The sequence below is a fragment of the Marmota flaviventris genome, chromosome 13, assembly GCF_047511675.1.
Source record: "Marmota flaviventris isolate mMarFla1 chromosome 13, mMarFla1.hap1, whole genome shotgun sequence".
NCBI classification, from domain to species: Eukaryota; Metazoa; Chordata; class Mammalia; order Rodentia; family Sciuridae; genus Marmota; species Marmota flaviventris.
In genome coordinates, this window is record NC_092510.1 from 67,855,760 (window position 1) to 67,870,015 (window position 14,256).

General features: G+C 35.7%; 1 protein-coding gene across 5 annotated transcripts in view; it reads left to right on the forward strand.

The window, feature by feature from the left end:
- The window catches only part of Unc13b (unc-13 homolog B), a 208,649-nt gene that overhangs the window by 89,692 nt on the left and 104,701 nt on the right, over positions 1–14,256 (forward strand). For 2 of the 5 annotated variants that reach the window (XM_071600727.1, XM_071600728.1), the window contains exon 8: positions 12,629–12,664. The exons of 2 other annotated variants lie outside the window; for them this stretch is intronic. In XM_071600727.1, the coding sequence (XP_071456828.1) occupies positions 12,629–12,664 (36 nt within the window). Of the gene's footprint in view, positions 1–9,766; positions 9,784–12,628; positions 12,665–14,256 lie in introns of those variants that run through there. One more of the 5 variants, XM_071600731.1, reaches the window with a different exon arrangement.

Genomic DNA, 14,256 nt, shown 5'->3' on the forward strand with positions numbered 1-14,256 from the left:
TTAGGCCTGATATACCATATTCCTAGTCTGTAACACATTTCAAATGCTCTTTAAATCCTCCTGATATTTTTGGTTTCTATCAAAAACTGTTCACTGTCACTCTGTGACTTGTTTTATTTCTAATATCCTACCTAAGAAAGAGGTAGAGAAATAGCCCATTCTGTATATGACAATATAAAGAATATTCTAGGTAAACCAAATAGTCCCCTTGGAAGATTAGGTTCCTGTCTGTTTTGTAGACAATTGTGCAATACCCCCACTAAAATCAAGCAAGCACAAAACTCTGGGAAGATATTGCCAGTGCTGTTATTAGTCCCATTTCTTCACTTCCCACAAACAAGCCTAGCTTTAAATTTATGTGTGCTCTGACTGCCTCTCAGTAGGGGCCAGTCTTTTTTAATGGTTGAGCTAGACCTTACTAGGCACACTAAAATTATATTCAATTTTATTTATGGTTTTGAGGATTGAATCTAGGGCCTTGTGCTTGCTAGGCAAGTACTCTAGGAGATCAGGTCTTGCTTTCCTAGTCAGGTGATGGTAGAATCCAGCAGAACAGGCATTTTGTCCATCTATTTCTGTTCCAGAATCCCTTTCTTCCATTTTGGATCCAACTCATGCCAGAAGGAGTGAATCCAGTTGGCAATTACTGTGTCAAGGATTTTAGTTTAGAGAATGCAGCTTTCAGTTATCATGCCAGCATTTTATACCAGAGGACACCAACTTGAGAGGACTTGGCACTTCCTGAACATCAGACTTAACCATTTTGCAAAGCCTCCAGATGCACAGAAAGCTTGGCTGGCACCAGATCCTGTAACCTGTTCTACAGCAATTTGCATTTTGTATTATATATTTTCTAAATGACCATTGCCACCATGCTGATAACCCCTGCATAATAGGAGAGAACATCTCTTAGAGAACTTGTGGCTTCACTCAACTAGACCTAGTATCTTTTTAAGAGCATATAGGAGGTAAATCTATGCTTGTGATAGTTTCTTGAGGAGATCCAGAATCCCTCACCAAAACTTTTTTTTAAATGTAATACTGGAAATTGAACCTAGTGATATAGAGGCACTGTATTACTCACCTACATCCTCAGCCCTTTTTATTTTTTTGAGACAGAGTCTTAATTAAGTTCCTAAGGCTGGCCTTGAACTTGTGATCCTCCTGCCTCAGCCTCTCAGTTGGCTGGGATTATAGGCCTGTGTCATCATGCCTGGCTAGCTACAAACATATGCCCTCCTTGAAGCCATAATATAATGCTTATGCTGTTCACTTAAACTCATAAAAGAGATATTCAGTTCCATAATTTTCCTGGTCATTTTTTTTTTTAAATTGTCTTACTGTGCTTTTCAAAAGATATCATGAGTTCAGAGGGTTCTGTTCAGTGTTCTCTAGGTCAAAATTTTGCAATCTCTTTTCAAGTCACTGTGATTTAAAGTTGCAGAATGTATTAGTGTCCTTGTTAATTATGAATTCTTGGTGACCACTTTTTATGATATTGTGCAGAATAACTTTTTTTTTCAGGTTTTCTAAACAGTTGTTATTTTTGGTATCATTTTTTTTTCTAGAAAATGGGAAAACTGGAGTGAAAGCATAAGCCTGGTTCTAAGGTCCATGTTCTTTCCATTGCACCACATGATCATGGCAAAAATCTCATGAACTATAATTTGCCATTCAGAGACATGCTTTTCTTATTTGGCAACTGCTTTTTGCGTTATTTTAAAACTAATTTATTGAATATTTTATATGCATACTTGGCATAAAATTTTTAAGTATTAAAGGGAATATAATAAAAGGCTTCCCTCTCATTCTTGTTCCTGTATCAGTCATCTGGGTCTTTTCCCCAGAGGCAGTCATCACTAATTTTTCTTATGCATCATTTGACAGTTTATACTTCTTCAAGCATACAGTATACATCATTATTCTGTCCATCTTCTGAATTTGTTTTTGAATTCCATATACTGTAATAAAATGTCTATAGCCAACTTATATTTGAAATTTAAATACTTCTTGATTTGTGTTCTTTTTGAATTATTACCATATTTTAAGAATTTATTGAAACTACACAAAATGGATTGTTTATTTTATGAATTGTATTCTGTGGTAGAGATCAGTTTCCGGAAATCCTGGACTTGAATACAATAGGAATGTTTCCTCTGTCCTTATTCACCCTCCTAGAATGACTTTCACACATTTGTTATTGGGTTAAGAATTTCTGGCAGTTTATGGCCACAGAATGTGTTTCCCAATTTTTTAATTCTTGGTGGTTACTTTGTATGGCATTAAGAAGAGGATTTTTTCCTCCAAACAGAATAACTCAGTCCCTTCTTTTACTTAAAAAAAAAAAACATTTAAAAAATAGAAACACATGTTTACTATAAAAATCTTAAATGATTCAGAAATGTGTGATATGAAGGCTGAAAGTACTCTGTAATTCCCCCCTCTCTACTCCACTCTGAGATTACTACTATTTACAGTTTACTGCATATTCTCCTATTGTTTTAATTTTTCTTTTTTAAAAATAAGTTAAAAACTTTATGCAATATATGAACATGTGAAATTATATGTATGTAAATGCACAAATTTTGGTATGTAATAATAGAGCTAACGCTCATGGGTGCACTGTCTGTCATTATCTTCTATGATAGTTTAATAATATACTCTAAACTTTTCCTTAACTTACCATTACTCCTTGAGTGACAGGATTTTTTCCTATTAGACTGGTGCATAATAAGGGTACGGACAGTCTTTGGTTTCTTAGTCTTAGTCTCCAATGTGTTAGAGGAAAGAAGTGATACTTGGTTGTTTGCTCCTGAGGTACCTCATCCCATCTGTGTTTTAGGGAAAGACAGTTGGCTTTTAGGGGTGGTGAGTGTGTGGTTTCCAATGTTTTCTGGAAGGTGGCATTCTTTTTCTTTGGATTAGAAATTTCTCCAGAGTTTATATATTTCTAGGATGCTTCTGTAATTAAGACTGCTAAACTCATATTTTGACAAATGAAACATGAAGTTGGCAATAACTAAAGTTTTCTCAGGTATATTGTAAGGTAATTTTAAAGTGTTCATGGTTTTCCTTAGTAGAAATAATGAAATTTTAGGAGATGCTTGCCAAAAAGACAACTTTTCTTAATTTCTCTTGTGAAACTTTTAGGGCTCCAGACCACTATTACAGAAAAGAAATCCAAAGCCTTTGAGTTCAAAGGAGTTTATCCATTAGATCTTTTAGGTTCTTCCTCCCCAAAGGCTTCTAATGTACAGGTAGACAAAGAACATATTTTGGGGGGGCCAAAGAGGCACTAATAAGTGGATGCAAAAAGAATCAGAAGGCCTGGATTATAACCTAGACTCAGGTCAAAGGAGGCCACATACACAAAAAGTGCAACTTCAGTGTTATTTATAATTGTGCTTAGCAGGTTCATAATAATCTTCTGAATCAGGAAAGTCCTAAGGTGGCAAAGGAAAAAAACAAATGGCTAAGGATGGCATAAAGATTATTCAAGAAGGCTTTCCAGAGCAATGAATTTAGAAATGACTTTTGAAAGAACCAAATGAAGTGTGTTGGTTGAAAGGAAAGATTTTTCATAGTAAGAAAATTGAAAAATATCAGAAAATGATTCAAATTATGCAAGGCATGTTGGTGAGGAGGAAGTAGAGTGATGTCACAGCTGTGCTTGCTAATCTGCTGAAGGAAATGAATCCCTGTGCTGTACAATTTTCTTCAAAGAGCTAAGAAATATGGGGCTGGCCTCGTTTGGCAGATTCATTCCTTTGGGAACCCTTTCTTTTATTTCAAATACCTGTTGATCACCTTGTTGCCCATCACCTTCTTTCCTTTTAAATCCATCATGGTAGGATTGAAAATTTTGTGCCACTTAATTTTTTGGTGGCTAATATATGGTTGCTATGACTGAATACCTATTTCTGTGAGCACTGGAAGTAGAAGAGCAAGCCGTACATCACTGATGACTTTTATAAATTTACCATGGACCACACATACTGCAGGAAAATAGGATTATATGACCAACTGGCCTCTATATTACAGATTCTTATAGCTTACAAGTTTCCTCTATTTTCCCCTTTTCATTTCTAAAATCCTAGAAGGCAGATGTACAGAGCTCATGTTATTCCTTTGCCACTTTTCCCCCACCATTTTGCCACTTTGATTATTGTTCTTGGATAGCACTGAGGATCAAACCTATAGCCTTGTGCTTGCTAGGCCAGTATCTACTTCTGAGCTCTGTCCTCAGCTCCTGTTTTGCCACTTCTTTCTGAGACTCTCATTCTTGCATTAAAGCTTTGTAATTTATTTTGGTGTTCTGAAGGTGACTGATTCTTATTTACCTTACACCGGGATGTTTTTCTCCATTTTATTTTATTTGTTTTTGGAGGAACCATGTTGTAGAAGTACAAAACTCGAAAGAGATAATATGTATGTTATGAAAAACAGTCCTTTTTTTCTCTACCCTATCCTTTAGCCTTGCATTTGTGCCCAGAAGCCATCACCATTTATTATTTATATATGAATATATTTATTCTAATTAGTTATGCGTGACAGTAAAATGCATTTTGACACATCATAACTTCTCATTCATCTGATTGTACATGAGGTAGAGTTACACCGGTCATATAATCATATATGCACTTAGGGTAATAATGTCTGGTTCATTCTACTACTATTCCTACTCCCATGCCACTTCCCCTCCCTTTGCTCCCCTCTGTCTAATCCAAATTACCTCTATTCTCCTCCCACCCCCTCATTATGAATTATCATCTGCATATCAGAGAAAACATTCAGCAATTGGTTCTTTGGGATTTGCTTATTTCACTTAGCATAGTATTCTCCAGTTCTAACCATTTACTGGCAAATGCCATAATTTCATTCTTCTTTAAGGCTTAGTAATATTCCATTGTGTATATATATCACAGTTTCTTTATCCATTCATCTGTTGAAGGGCACCTAGGCTGATTCCATAGTTTAACTATTGTGAATTTAGCTGCTATAAACATTGATATGTCTGCATCACTGTAGTATGCTGATTTTAAGTCCTTTGGGTATAAACCAAGGAGCGGGATGACTGGGTCAAATGGTAGTCCCATTTTTTCAGGAATCTCCATACTGCTTTACATAGTAGAGCAACCACCATTTATTATAGATTGCTCTAGAAAGAGTTTATGTATTCACAAACATGTGGATAGCTAGCTATAGATTTCCCCCAACAAATGTTAGTATGATAGTATTCTACGCCTTGCTTTTTTTTTTCATATATACACGTATATATGGAACCAGTCACCTATTAATGAATATTTTTATTGAGTTGAAATTTATATAGCATAAAATCAATTGTTTTAAAGTTTTTAATCCAGTGCCATTTAGTATGTTCACAGAGTTATGGAACCATCACCTCTATCAGTTCCAAACATTTTCATCACTTTCAAAGGAGATCCCATACCTGTAAACATTTATTCTCAATTCTTTCCACCCTTCACCTCTGGCAACCCTTAATCTCCTTTCTTTATGGATTTACTTTTCCAGGGCATTTCATATGAAAAGAATCATTTAATATGTGCTTTTTTGCAATTGATATACACATATATATTTTTTTAGTACTGGGGATTTAACCAGTGTACTTTATCACTGAGGTGCATCCCCAGCACTCTTATTTTTCATTTTGAGTCAGGGTCTCACCAAGTTGCTTAGGGCCTGCTAAATTGCTGAGACCAAACTCAAACTTGTGCTCCTGTCTCAGCCTCCTGAGCTGCTAGGATTACAGGCATGTACCCCCGTGCCCAGTTGTAATTGCTTTCTTCACATAGCATAATGTTTTTGAGGTTTATCTGTGTTGTAGCATGTATCAGACCTTTATTCCACTTTATGGCTGATTAATATTCCTTTGTATGGATATATCACAATTTGTTTATCCATTCATTGCTGATGCAAATTTGTTCTTTTGTTTGTCTTTTACTTTTAGCTGTTTTGAATACTGCTGCCATTAAGAGTAGTGTACAAATATTTGAATATCTACTTTCAACCTTTTTGGGTATTTACTAGGTTTTGAGTTGCGTATATTAGGTTTTGAATGAACATTTAGCTTCTTTCAATATTTGCAGTTACAGTGCTGAAATTGATATCATTTTACATACATAATTTCATATATTTATGAATATCTGTCTGTATTGGGTGATTAGCTAGAAGTGGAATTGCTAGGTCAAAGCTTTTGTGCATGTAATGGGTCATTTAACATTTTTAAAAATTTCTTAGTTGTAGATGAATGAAATACCTTTATTTAATTAATTTATTTTTATGTGGTGCTGAGGATTGAACCCAGTGCCCACACATGCCAGGCAAGTGCTCTAACATTGAGCTACAACCCCCATTTTTTTAAGACGTTGCAAAATTATCTGACAGAATGTATTATTCATAACTCCACTAACAAAGAATGAGAGTGCTTTATCTTCCTTTGGCTTTTAGAAATAGACTTCCTACAAATCATATTGTAGAGAATACATTGAAGACACCATAGGCAAGCAGTTCCTGTACGGGATTCACTAAGTCTCCTTCCCGCTTGCCTGTCTAACCTGTCTTTCCCTTGTCTACCATCCTGGTCCTCTGATTCCCTGACTTTCTATTTTGGATTTTGATAACTGGGTCCTCTTTTTTTTTTTTTTTTGGTGATCTGCTCAAAGTCCTTCCTCTGGTTCATCAACAACTTTCTGTGTATATTTAAATTTTGGGCCAACATTTGATTTCATTTTCAATAATAATATGACAACAGAAGGAATGGTGGTAGGGTGGCAAACACAGAAGCATCTTGTTAAGAATGGTATGAAATTTGTTCAGAAAGGCTTTCTAAAAGAGGTGAGGTTAGAGATGTCTTAAACTAATTTGAGTATAATGATTTAAGGTAGAGATTATTCATGGTAGGATACATAAAAACTATGAAGAAAGGATTCAGAAACCTCTCCCCACCACAAATCCTGGCCAAGGAATCTTTTATTGGTTAGAACATTCTTCCCTAATACCTCATCTCATTGGGTAGCAGGGAGTAAAGGATCTGCCAGTCCATAGCTTCTGCTGTTTCCAGTCTAGGACTCAGAGAGGCAGAAAAATAAATAATTATAGACTCCTTAACTCCTCAACAGTGCACAGGTAGTATTGTTTTAGTGGCAGGGCAGCACAATAGGTCCAAGACTTCTGCCAGTAAGAAGGAATGGTGATGGGGTGATGAGTTTTACGCTGTGCATGTGGTATCAGTGGAAGCAGTTGACATTGATGCTGATTATAGGTGCTGGCAAACTAACAAAGAAAAGGCAGAAACTGTAACAATATGGTTTAGCTGATAAAAATGTTAATTGTAGTCTTCTGACTCACTCATTTATTTATTTCTATCCTGCCTTCTTCCAGAAAGAAATTTGAGGTAGCTAATTGTAGTCATTACATCAGCTTATTATCATTTATGTTTAGTTACAATGATACACATTATGCACTTTAAAAATGTCAGGTTAATGTATCAAAGTTTGATTTGATGAGAGCACTTAAGTATCTATTTCTGGGCACAGTAAGATTGATTATTCCCATAAAAATGTGGTCATCTGATGGCTTATTTTTATAGGTTTTATTGGCTCAGAGTAATAAAGAGATGAATTTGATAAACTTGATTGACAGAATTGTTGCAGATAGCAACAGTTGATAGGATTGTTAATTACACAAATAATTATTGGATACCTCTTCCTCATACCAAGAAGCATGCTAGGCACTAGGCATATAGAGATGGGAAAGTCCCTGACCTTGGGGAACTCAAGTTCAGAAAGGAAGGAACAAGTAAGTAGTATCATGTGATAAGTGAATGGTAAAGGTAAGTACTTGGTATCCAAGGAGTACAGAAGAAAAAATCCAAATTTAGGGTGGTTAGGAAAGGCATTCCAGAGGATGTGATCTCAATCAAAGTCCATAGTTTACATTTTGGTTCACTCTTGATGTACATTCTATGGGTTTTGACATAGATGTGTAATGACATATAACTACCCTTTGGTATCATACAGAATAGCTTCACTGCCTTATGGTTTACCTATTCATCCCTACCTCCCATGAAACTCCTGGCATAAATTGAGTCTTGAAGAATGAGTAGGAGAAAAGAATTTTTGGTACAAGAATACTGAGTGAAAAAGCATGAATTATAAGGCATGTTGGGGGGTACTACAAATAGAAAATTCTGGATGGCTTGAGGGTAGGGGAATGAGAAGAGTGGGGAAGAGTCAGAGATGAGGCCAGAGAGATGCAGAAAGATAGTATCATAAAGGGCTTGGATGCCATAGCAAGACGTTCATATTTTATCTTGAAGACAATGGGGAGCCTTTGAAAACTTGATGCAGAAGAATAACAATCAGATGGCGGGAGTTGTAGTGATGAGGGTTTACTACAACTCCTCTAATTATAGAATATGACACAGATATATAGACGACTGAATGTTTGATTTAATGAATTAGTGTTAAAATGGGCAAAAAGTAGACTTTTGCCAGCTACCCCAGAGAATCTTCCACGTGCCTGTCCCAGTCATAACCCTCTCATGTCTAAAAGTTACTAATGTTGTTACTCTTAAGATGACTTCCTTGCTTTTCATTGATGTTATCATCCAAGCGTGTATCTCCAAATGTTAGACTTTATTTTTGCCTGTTTTGCCTTTTTGGTATATATTAACAGTGCTTTTTTATCTATGGGTCTGGTCTTATCTCTTAACTTTTTCCTTGCAGTTTGTTGAAGAAGTCAGGTCATTTGACTCCATAATTTTGTTTGACTTGTACAATTTCCCACATTTTGGATTTTGGTCAATACATTCCCATGGTATAGTTTTAATACAGTCTTCTGTCCTCTGTATTTTCTGTAAATTGATAGTTGGACTAGAAGGTTGGTCAAGTGAAAGTGTGATACAGCATAATTTAAAACACCCTTACCCTATTGGTGGACATTTGCCTTGTTCCCACATTTTTGCTATTAGAATACAGTGAGAAACTTTATACAATTATGTTTTTTTGGAAAATATGTGTAAATAGATCTTCTTTCCTCTATTACATATTTATGTACTTTTCTTGTATAGCACTTGTTCAGTATGTGTGATTATTTGCTTAATATTTATTTCCTTCCCTTGGCTATAAATTTAATGATGGAATGTGCCTATGTATCCACAGTAACTTTGCTGAGTAAATATTAGTTGAATAAATGAGTATCTATAAGTGGGATTATTATGTAAAATATTCCCATTTCAGATTTTGTTAAATACTGTCAAATTACACTCTTAAAAAAATTACACCTATTTGTGTTCCTACCATTGTACTTGTTTTCTCACATCCAACCACACTGGTCCTCCTGCCCCTCCCCTTTTCCGATGCCATTCTTTCCTTCTATAAACATTTTTGACACTTTCTTTCTATATTCTTTGTAGGTGCTTAGGCTATATCAGGGAGCAAAACAAAATCCTGAGTGTCAAGAGGCAAACAATAAGCACAATGAATAAGGAAATTAGTCATACAGGATATTAGAGAGCAGACCAACAAAAAAATCTATGTTGATAAAACAATCGGTAATGCTAGAATTGGACTTGAATTTCAATTTTGAATAAGATGATGAGAATATTGGTCACAATGAGAAGGTAACATTTGGGCAAAGATGGAAGAGGTAAGGGAAATAAATTGTGTCTCTCTGGAAAAATAGTGTGCAAATATGCAGAGGAATATCTGAGTTAAAGGCTAGTTGTGACTACAAGGGGTAGAAGAAGACTGCTGGGTGGTGGTAATGCTCTTCCTTGATCTGTGTGTTATTATGAGAGTGTTCAGTTTCATTGAGCAGTACAGTTATGATTTGTTCACTTTTCTGTTCAGTAGAACTTTTACATTTAAAATAAGGAGTGGATGTTGAACATTTCAGAATGCCTGAATGAGTATTTTCCTTTAACTTATTAATATGATGAGTGCATTAATCAATTTTTATTAAAATTATATTTGTATTTTTATAATTATAATCAATTATGATAAATTACTGTTTTATTATAATATTAATTTGATTTACTTGTATTTCATTTTGAATTTTTGTGTCTGTATTCATAAGTAAGGTTGGTTAATAGTTTTTTTTTTCTTTTTTTATTTCCCTATGTTAGGTTTGAAGTGCTTTTCTTAATTATAGGTTTTTTACTACTATTTTCTATAGAAAGAGAAGTTCTATGGTACTTATCTAATCTACTGTCTAGAAAAAGGGAAGGGAATAATTTCTAATGTTTGACTTTATGTCTTTCTAAGCTACCTGGTAATTACTACAATTAAGTAATTGATAGGTGAGTCCTGTCATTGCTTAGACAGATGGCTATTCACTTGGGGTGTGAGGCTGCAATATTCTGTTGTTTCAGAGTCATGGAAAAATTAACTAGCACTGGACTATTAATTGGTGATGTAACAGTTGCCTGGGAGTGTTTTGTTTGATAATTATAGACCTTATTTTTTAATGTGACTATTTTTTATTTCTTACATTTTCAACTAGAAACAAGACAAAATATGCAGAAGAAGAAGCCTCTATATTGCTGTGGCCTAGTCACTTAGCCTGGGGGACTGGGATAAATTCAGGTTTACCTTTTAGGAAAGAGAATTAATTTTGAATTGAATCCTAGAACTGCTAGAATTTTTTTTTTTTTTACTTGCCAAATAACCACATTGAAGTGTTTTCAAGCTATGTAGGATAGTGGGTCTGGCTGCCTTCTTCCTCCAACATCACAGGAACACTATGCTACTGTGAGAGACTGTGGTTTTTATCATATAGGAAATTTCAATTAGGTTGAAAGACATATTCTGAGCATCTCATGATTGTTTTTCTCTCCATTTTCTTTTAAAAAGAAACAAGATAATTACACTCTCACAGTTGCTATGGTGAGCATGGGAAAGCCTGGGAAATTTTTCCTTTAACTCCTGCCATGGTTAGAAAGTTAAATTAACCAGGCATGGTGGCACACACTGGTAATCCCATGTAATCCTAGCAGCTCAGGTGGCCAAGGCAGGAGAATTGTGAGTTCAAAGCCAGCCTCAGCAATTTAGCGAGGCCCTAAGCAACTCAGCAAGACTCATCTCTAAATAAAATATTAAAAAGGGCTGGGGATATGGCTCAGAGGTAAAACACCCTGGGTTCAAACCCTGGTACCAAAAAAAAAAAGTAAACTCAATTATATCAGTTATTGAAATTTTTCAATGACATATTAAAACACCATCTCTTCTCTGAGAGGAGGAAGAAGGTAAGTACCTGGGCAGAAAAGTGATTTTTCACTGTATTCTAAATTTAATAGCCTGTAACTGATTAGCCCCATGTGCCTAGGATAGGGGTTAGCTGAGAGAAATGCAGCCAGCTTGGGTTGGCATCATCAATGCACCTAGAATTTTGAGTCAGATTGCAAACTTTCAAGTGAGCTTCATCTTCAGAACTCTGAGAACCATCTGGATCAGATAATATAGATTCCTTAGTGGACCTTAGGCTGTCAGAGTCTGCAGACCTGGGGGGTGTTTTCTTTGTGCCACCTATTTATTAGGAAACTGTAAAACAAATAAAAACCTGGCAACAGGACAAAACAGCAAATGCTTGTTGCTGACCATATTCCAGTAACAGTCCTAAGTATTTTCCATGCATTTCTCCTCTAATCCTTACAAGGATGTGAGGAGAATCATGCTATTGTTATTTTCACTTATAGATAAGGAAACATTTGTCAAGATCAGAGCACTAGTATGTGGTAGAGCCAGAGGAACTGAGCTTTGACTTTAAAACCTACCTTCATAAATTAAATGACTTCTTGTTTAATGGGATTAACTGCCTATTTTTATTGATATCTTTGTCACAAGTAGTTGCTTCAAATTCATTTTGGGTATGGGATAGGATTTAAATTTAATTAGTATTTAATTTTTAACTTATTTTTAAAAATAAGTAGAAGATGTTTCATTTTCTTCTATCCTTCAGTTTCTGTGTTTAAGTGGATTTTATTAAAAATTTTATAATTCAGAAAAAATAGTTCTCTCTGAGGATCCAATAGGCCAGCATATTTTATTACATATTGGACTATTGGAGGGTAAGTTTTTAAGAGAGACATTGCCATTCTTTGGCTTTTTAACTTTCTTATAGTAGAAAGCAGCAAAACTGGACATCATCACTTCCAGACAGGGGAATCATCCCAGACTCATGGTATCAGGACTGAGCTTCTGGTAGATATACTGTGACAGGCTCAGGTTTGGTGAACACAGAGATAAGGAAAGATTTCTTAGAAGCAGTAGGTAAAATTTTTCTTACTTTGACTAAGGGAAGGGAGAGCTCCTAAAGCATGATGCCCTGAGAGAGGGACTGACCTAGGCCTAGAAGGAAGTAGTAGTTTTTGTTATTTTTTGTTTTATGATTCTGTATCCAGTCAATACCAAAGAGCAAGACCATTTTTTAGATTTTTCTCGTATTGGTAGAAGGCAGAGACTCTCCATGTTAAGTTAATGGAATACAAGTAGGGCAGGCCCAAGTAAGATAGGCATTTAAGAATGGGTGGATGGGGAAATGATCTTTGACTTCCTGCTAAAATTGTCTCTATCACACTTCTTTCGCTTGTTCTTTGTGGTTTTCTTAGGTCACTGGACCTATTTGGGCTGGGGAGAGCAGCAAAGTACGTAAGAATTTCAATTTCTTATAATTTTCCTGGTCTTACCTTTTAATGTTTTCCCTTTGAACCATGAAGCTGGATATTCATGCATACAAGCATATATAATGCCATTGTCCTTTCCTCTCCCCCTTGACTCTTGGGAGACAATTGTCTGTAGTGGAATATTATATTCTTTCAGTCTGGCTTCTTGAAGATTGTGGGGGTAGGAGGGCAGATTTCAAATCAAAGTGCAAGTCAAAATCATGCCAGGATCACCTGATCTTTATTTCCCAGATCTTTATCAGTATTACTGGGGAGAAATGCAGAATACACTACTATCTTGGGTTTATTAGTCTGACAAAATGTGAAATGTCATTTCAGCCAAAATTCTGGTTTTATGAAGGAAACGAGGCTAAGAACATGGTTCAGCTTTCCTTGAAGTAGCCCTGCTAGAGATTTGTTCTAGAGCTTAAAAGAGTGGGCAGCTAGTTCTTTCTAGCTCTAGGCTGACATTACTGACTGTGTTACCCATCTAACAAGGGATGAAGTTGAGTCTTAGTGATTAGGTATCCAACAGGTGCTTAGAAGGGCCAAATTGTATTTTCTCACAAAGTATGTACTTGCTGTAATTTGAATCCCAAGTATTTTTACTGTTAGAGAACTGCTCAAAAGCAGCCTAAGAGTGCAGAGAAGTTAAGGTTTTCGAGCCAATAAAAAGTAACTTAAGCCTTGAAAAAATGTGCCAATTCTCTTTGATCCCCCCTCACCCCCCACCCCAACCCCGGCTGATAAAGTTCTAGCTATACTTAGTATTTAAAGATGGGAACTGGAATCTAAGATACTAAATACCAGAGAGCCTCATTTGCCCCAAGTTAGATTACTTTCCCCAGCCAACTTTTCCAGGCTTATTTTCTATCATTCCTGTACATTTCCTTTTATGTAGCTGCCAAGCTAGCTAACAAAATATTTCTAAAAAATGTATGGCCTCTCTCCTGTTTAGGCCTTTAATCATGCAATTGCTTTTATCCAGGATCCAGAAGATATATTTTCCCCTCAGTCTTTACCTTTTGAAAACACAAAGTTCTTCAAAGCTGTCTTCTCCATAAAGCTTTCCCTACTCACCCTCTCAGGAAGTTTTCAATTGATATTGTGCTTAGTTTATGCTACTCTTATGTAGTAACTTCCTTGTATAACAATTCGTTCTGTTCTTGTTTTCACTCCTGTATTACTTGACTTGTATTCTGAACCTTCTTTGCTGTTTAACCTTGCATGTAGGCACTCAATATTTGAATGAGTAAATGTCCCCATCTTTTAAATTTTCCATACTTCAAATGGTCTTTGCTAGGGGTTTTTCAATGTTTGCCATTTAACTAGCCACAGGTCCTTCCTTAGGCTGAATAACCAAACCTGTACTCAGCTTCTTTTTCTCTGCAAAACCTGGAGTTTTCCTAGTGAACATGGTACTATGGAGTAGATTGTAGAGCTAAGTAGGAGATGATGACTGACACACTAAAATAACAGTTCTTTTATTCAAACTGAAGGGTTACACAGTTTCCTTAATTTCCTTTTTCAGTTTCTAGTTAGATTTGGTTGTGCCAGGAAATTTATTTTCTAGG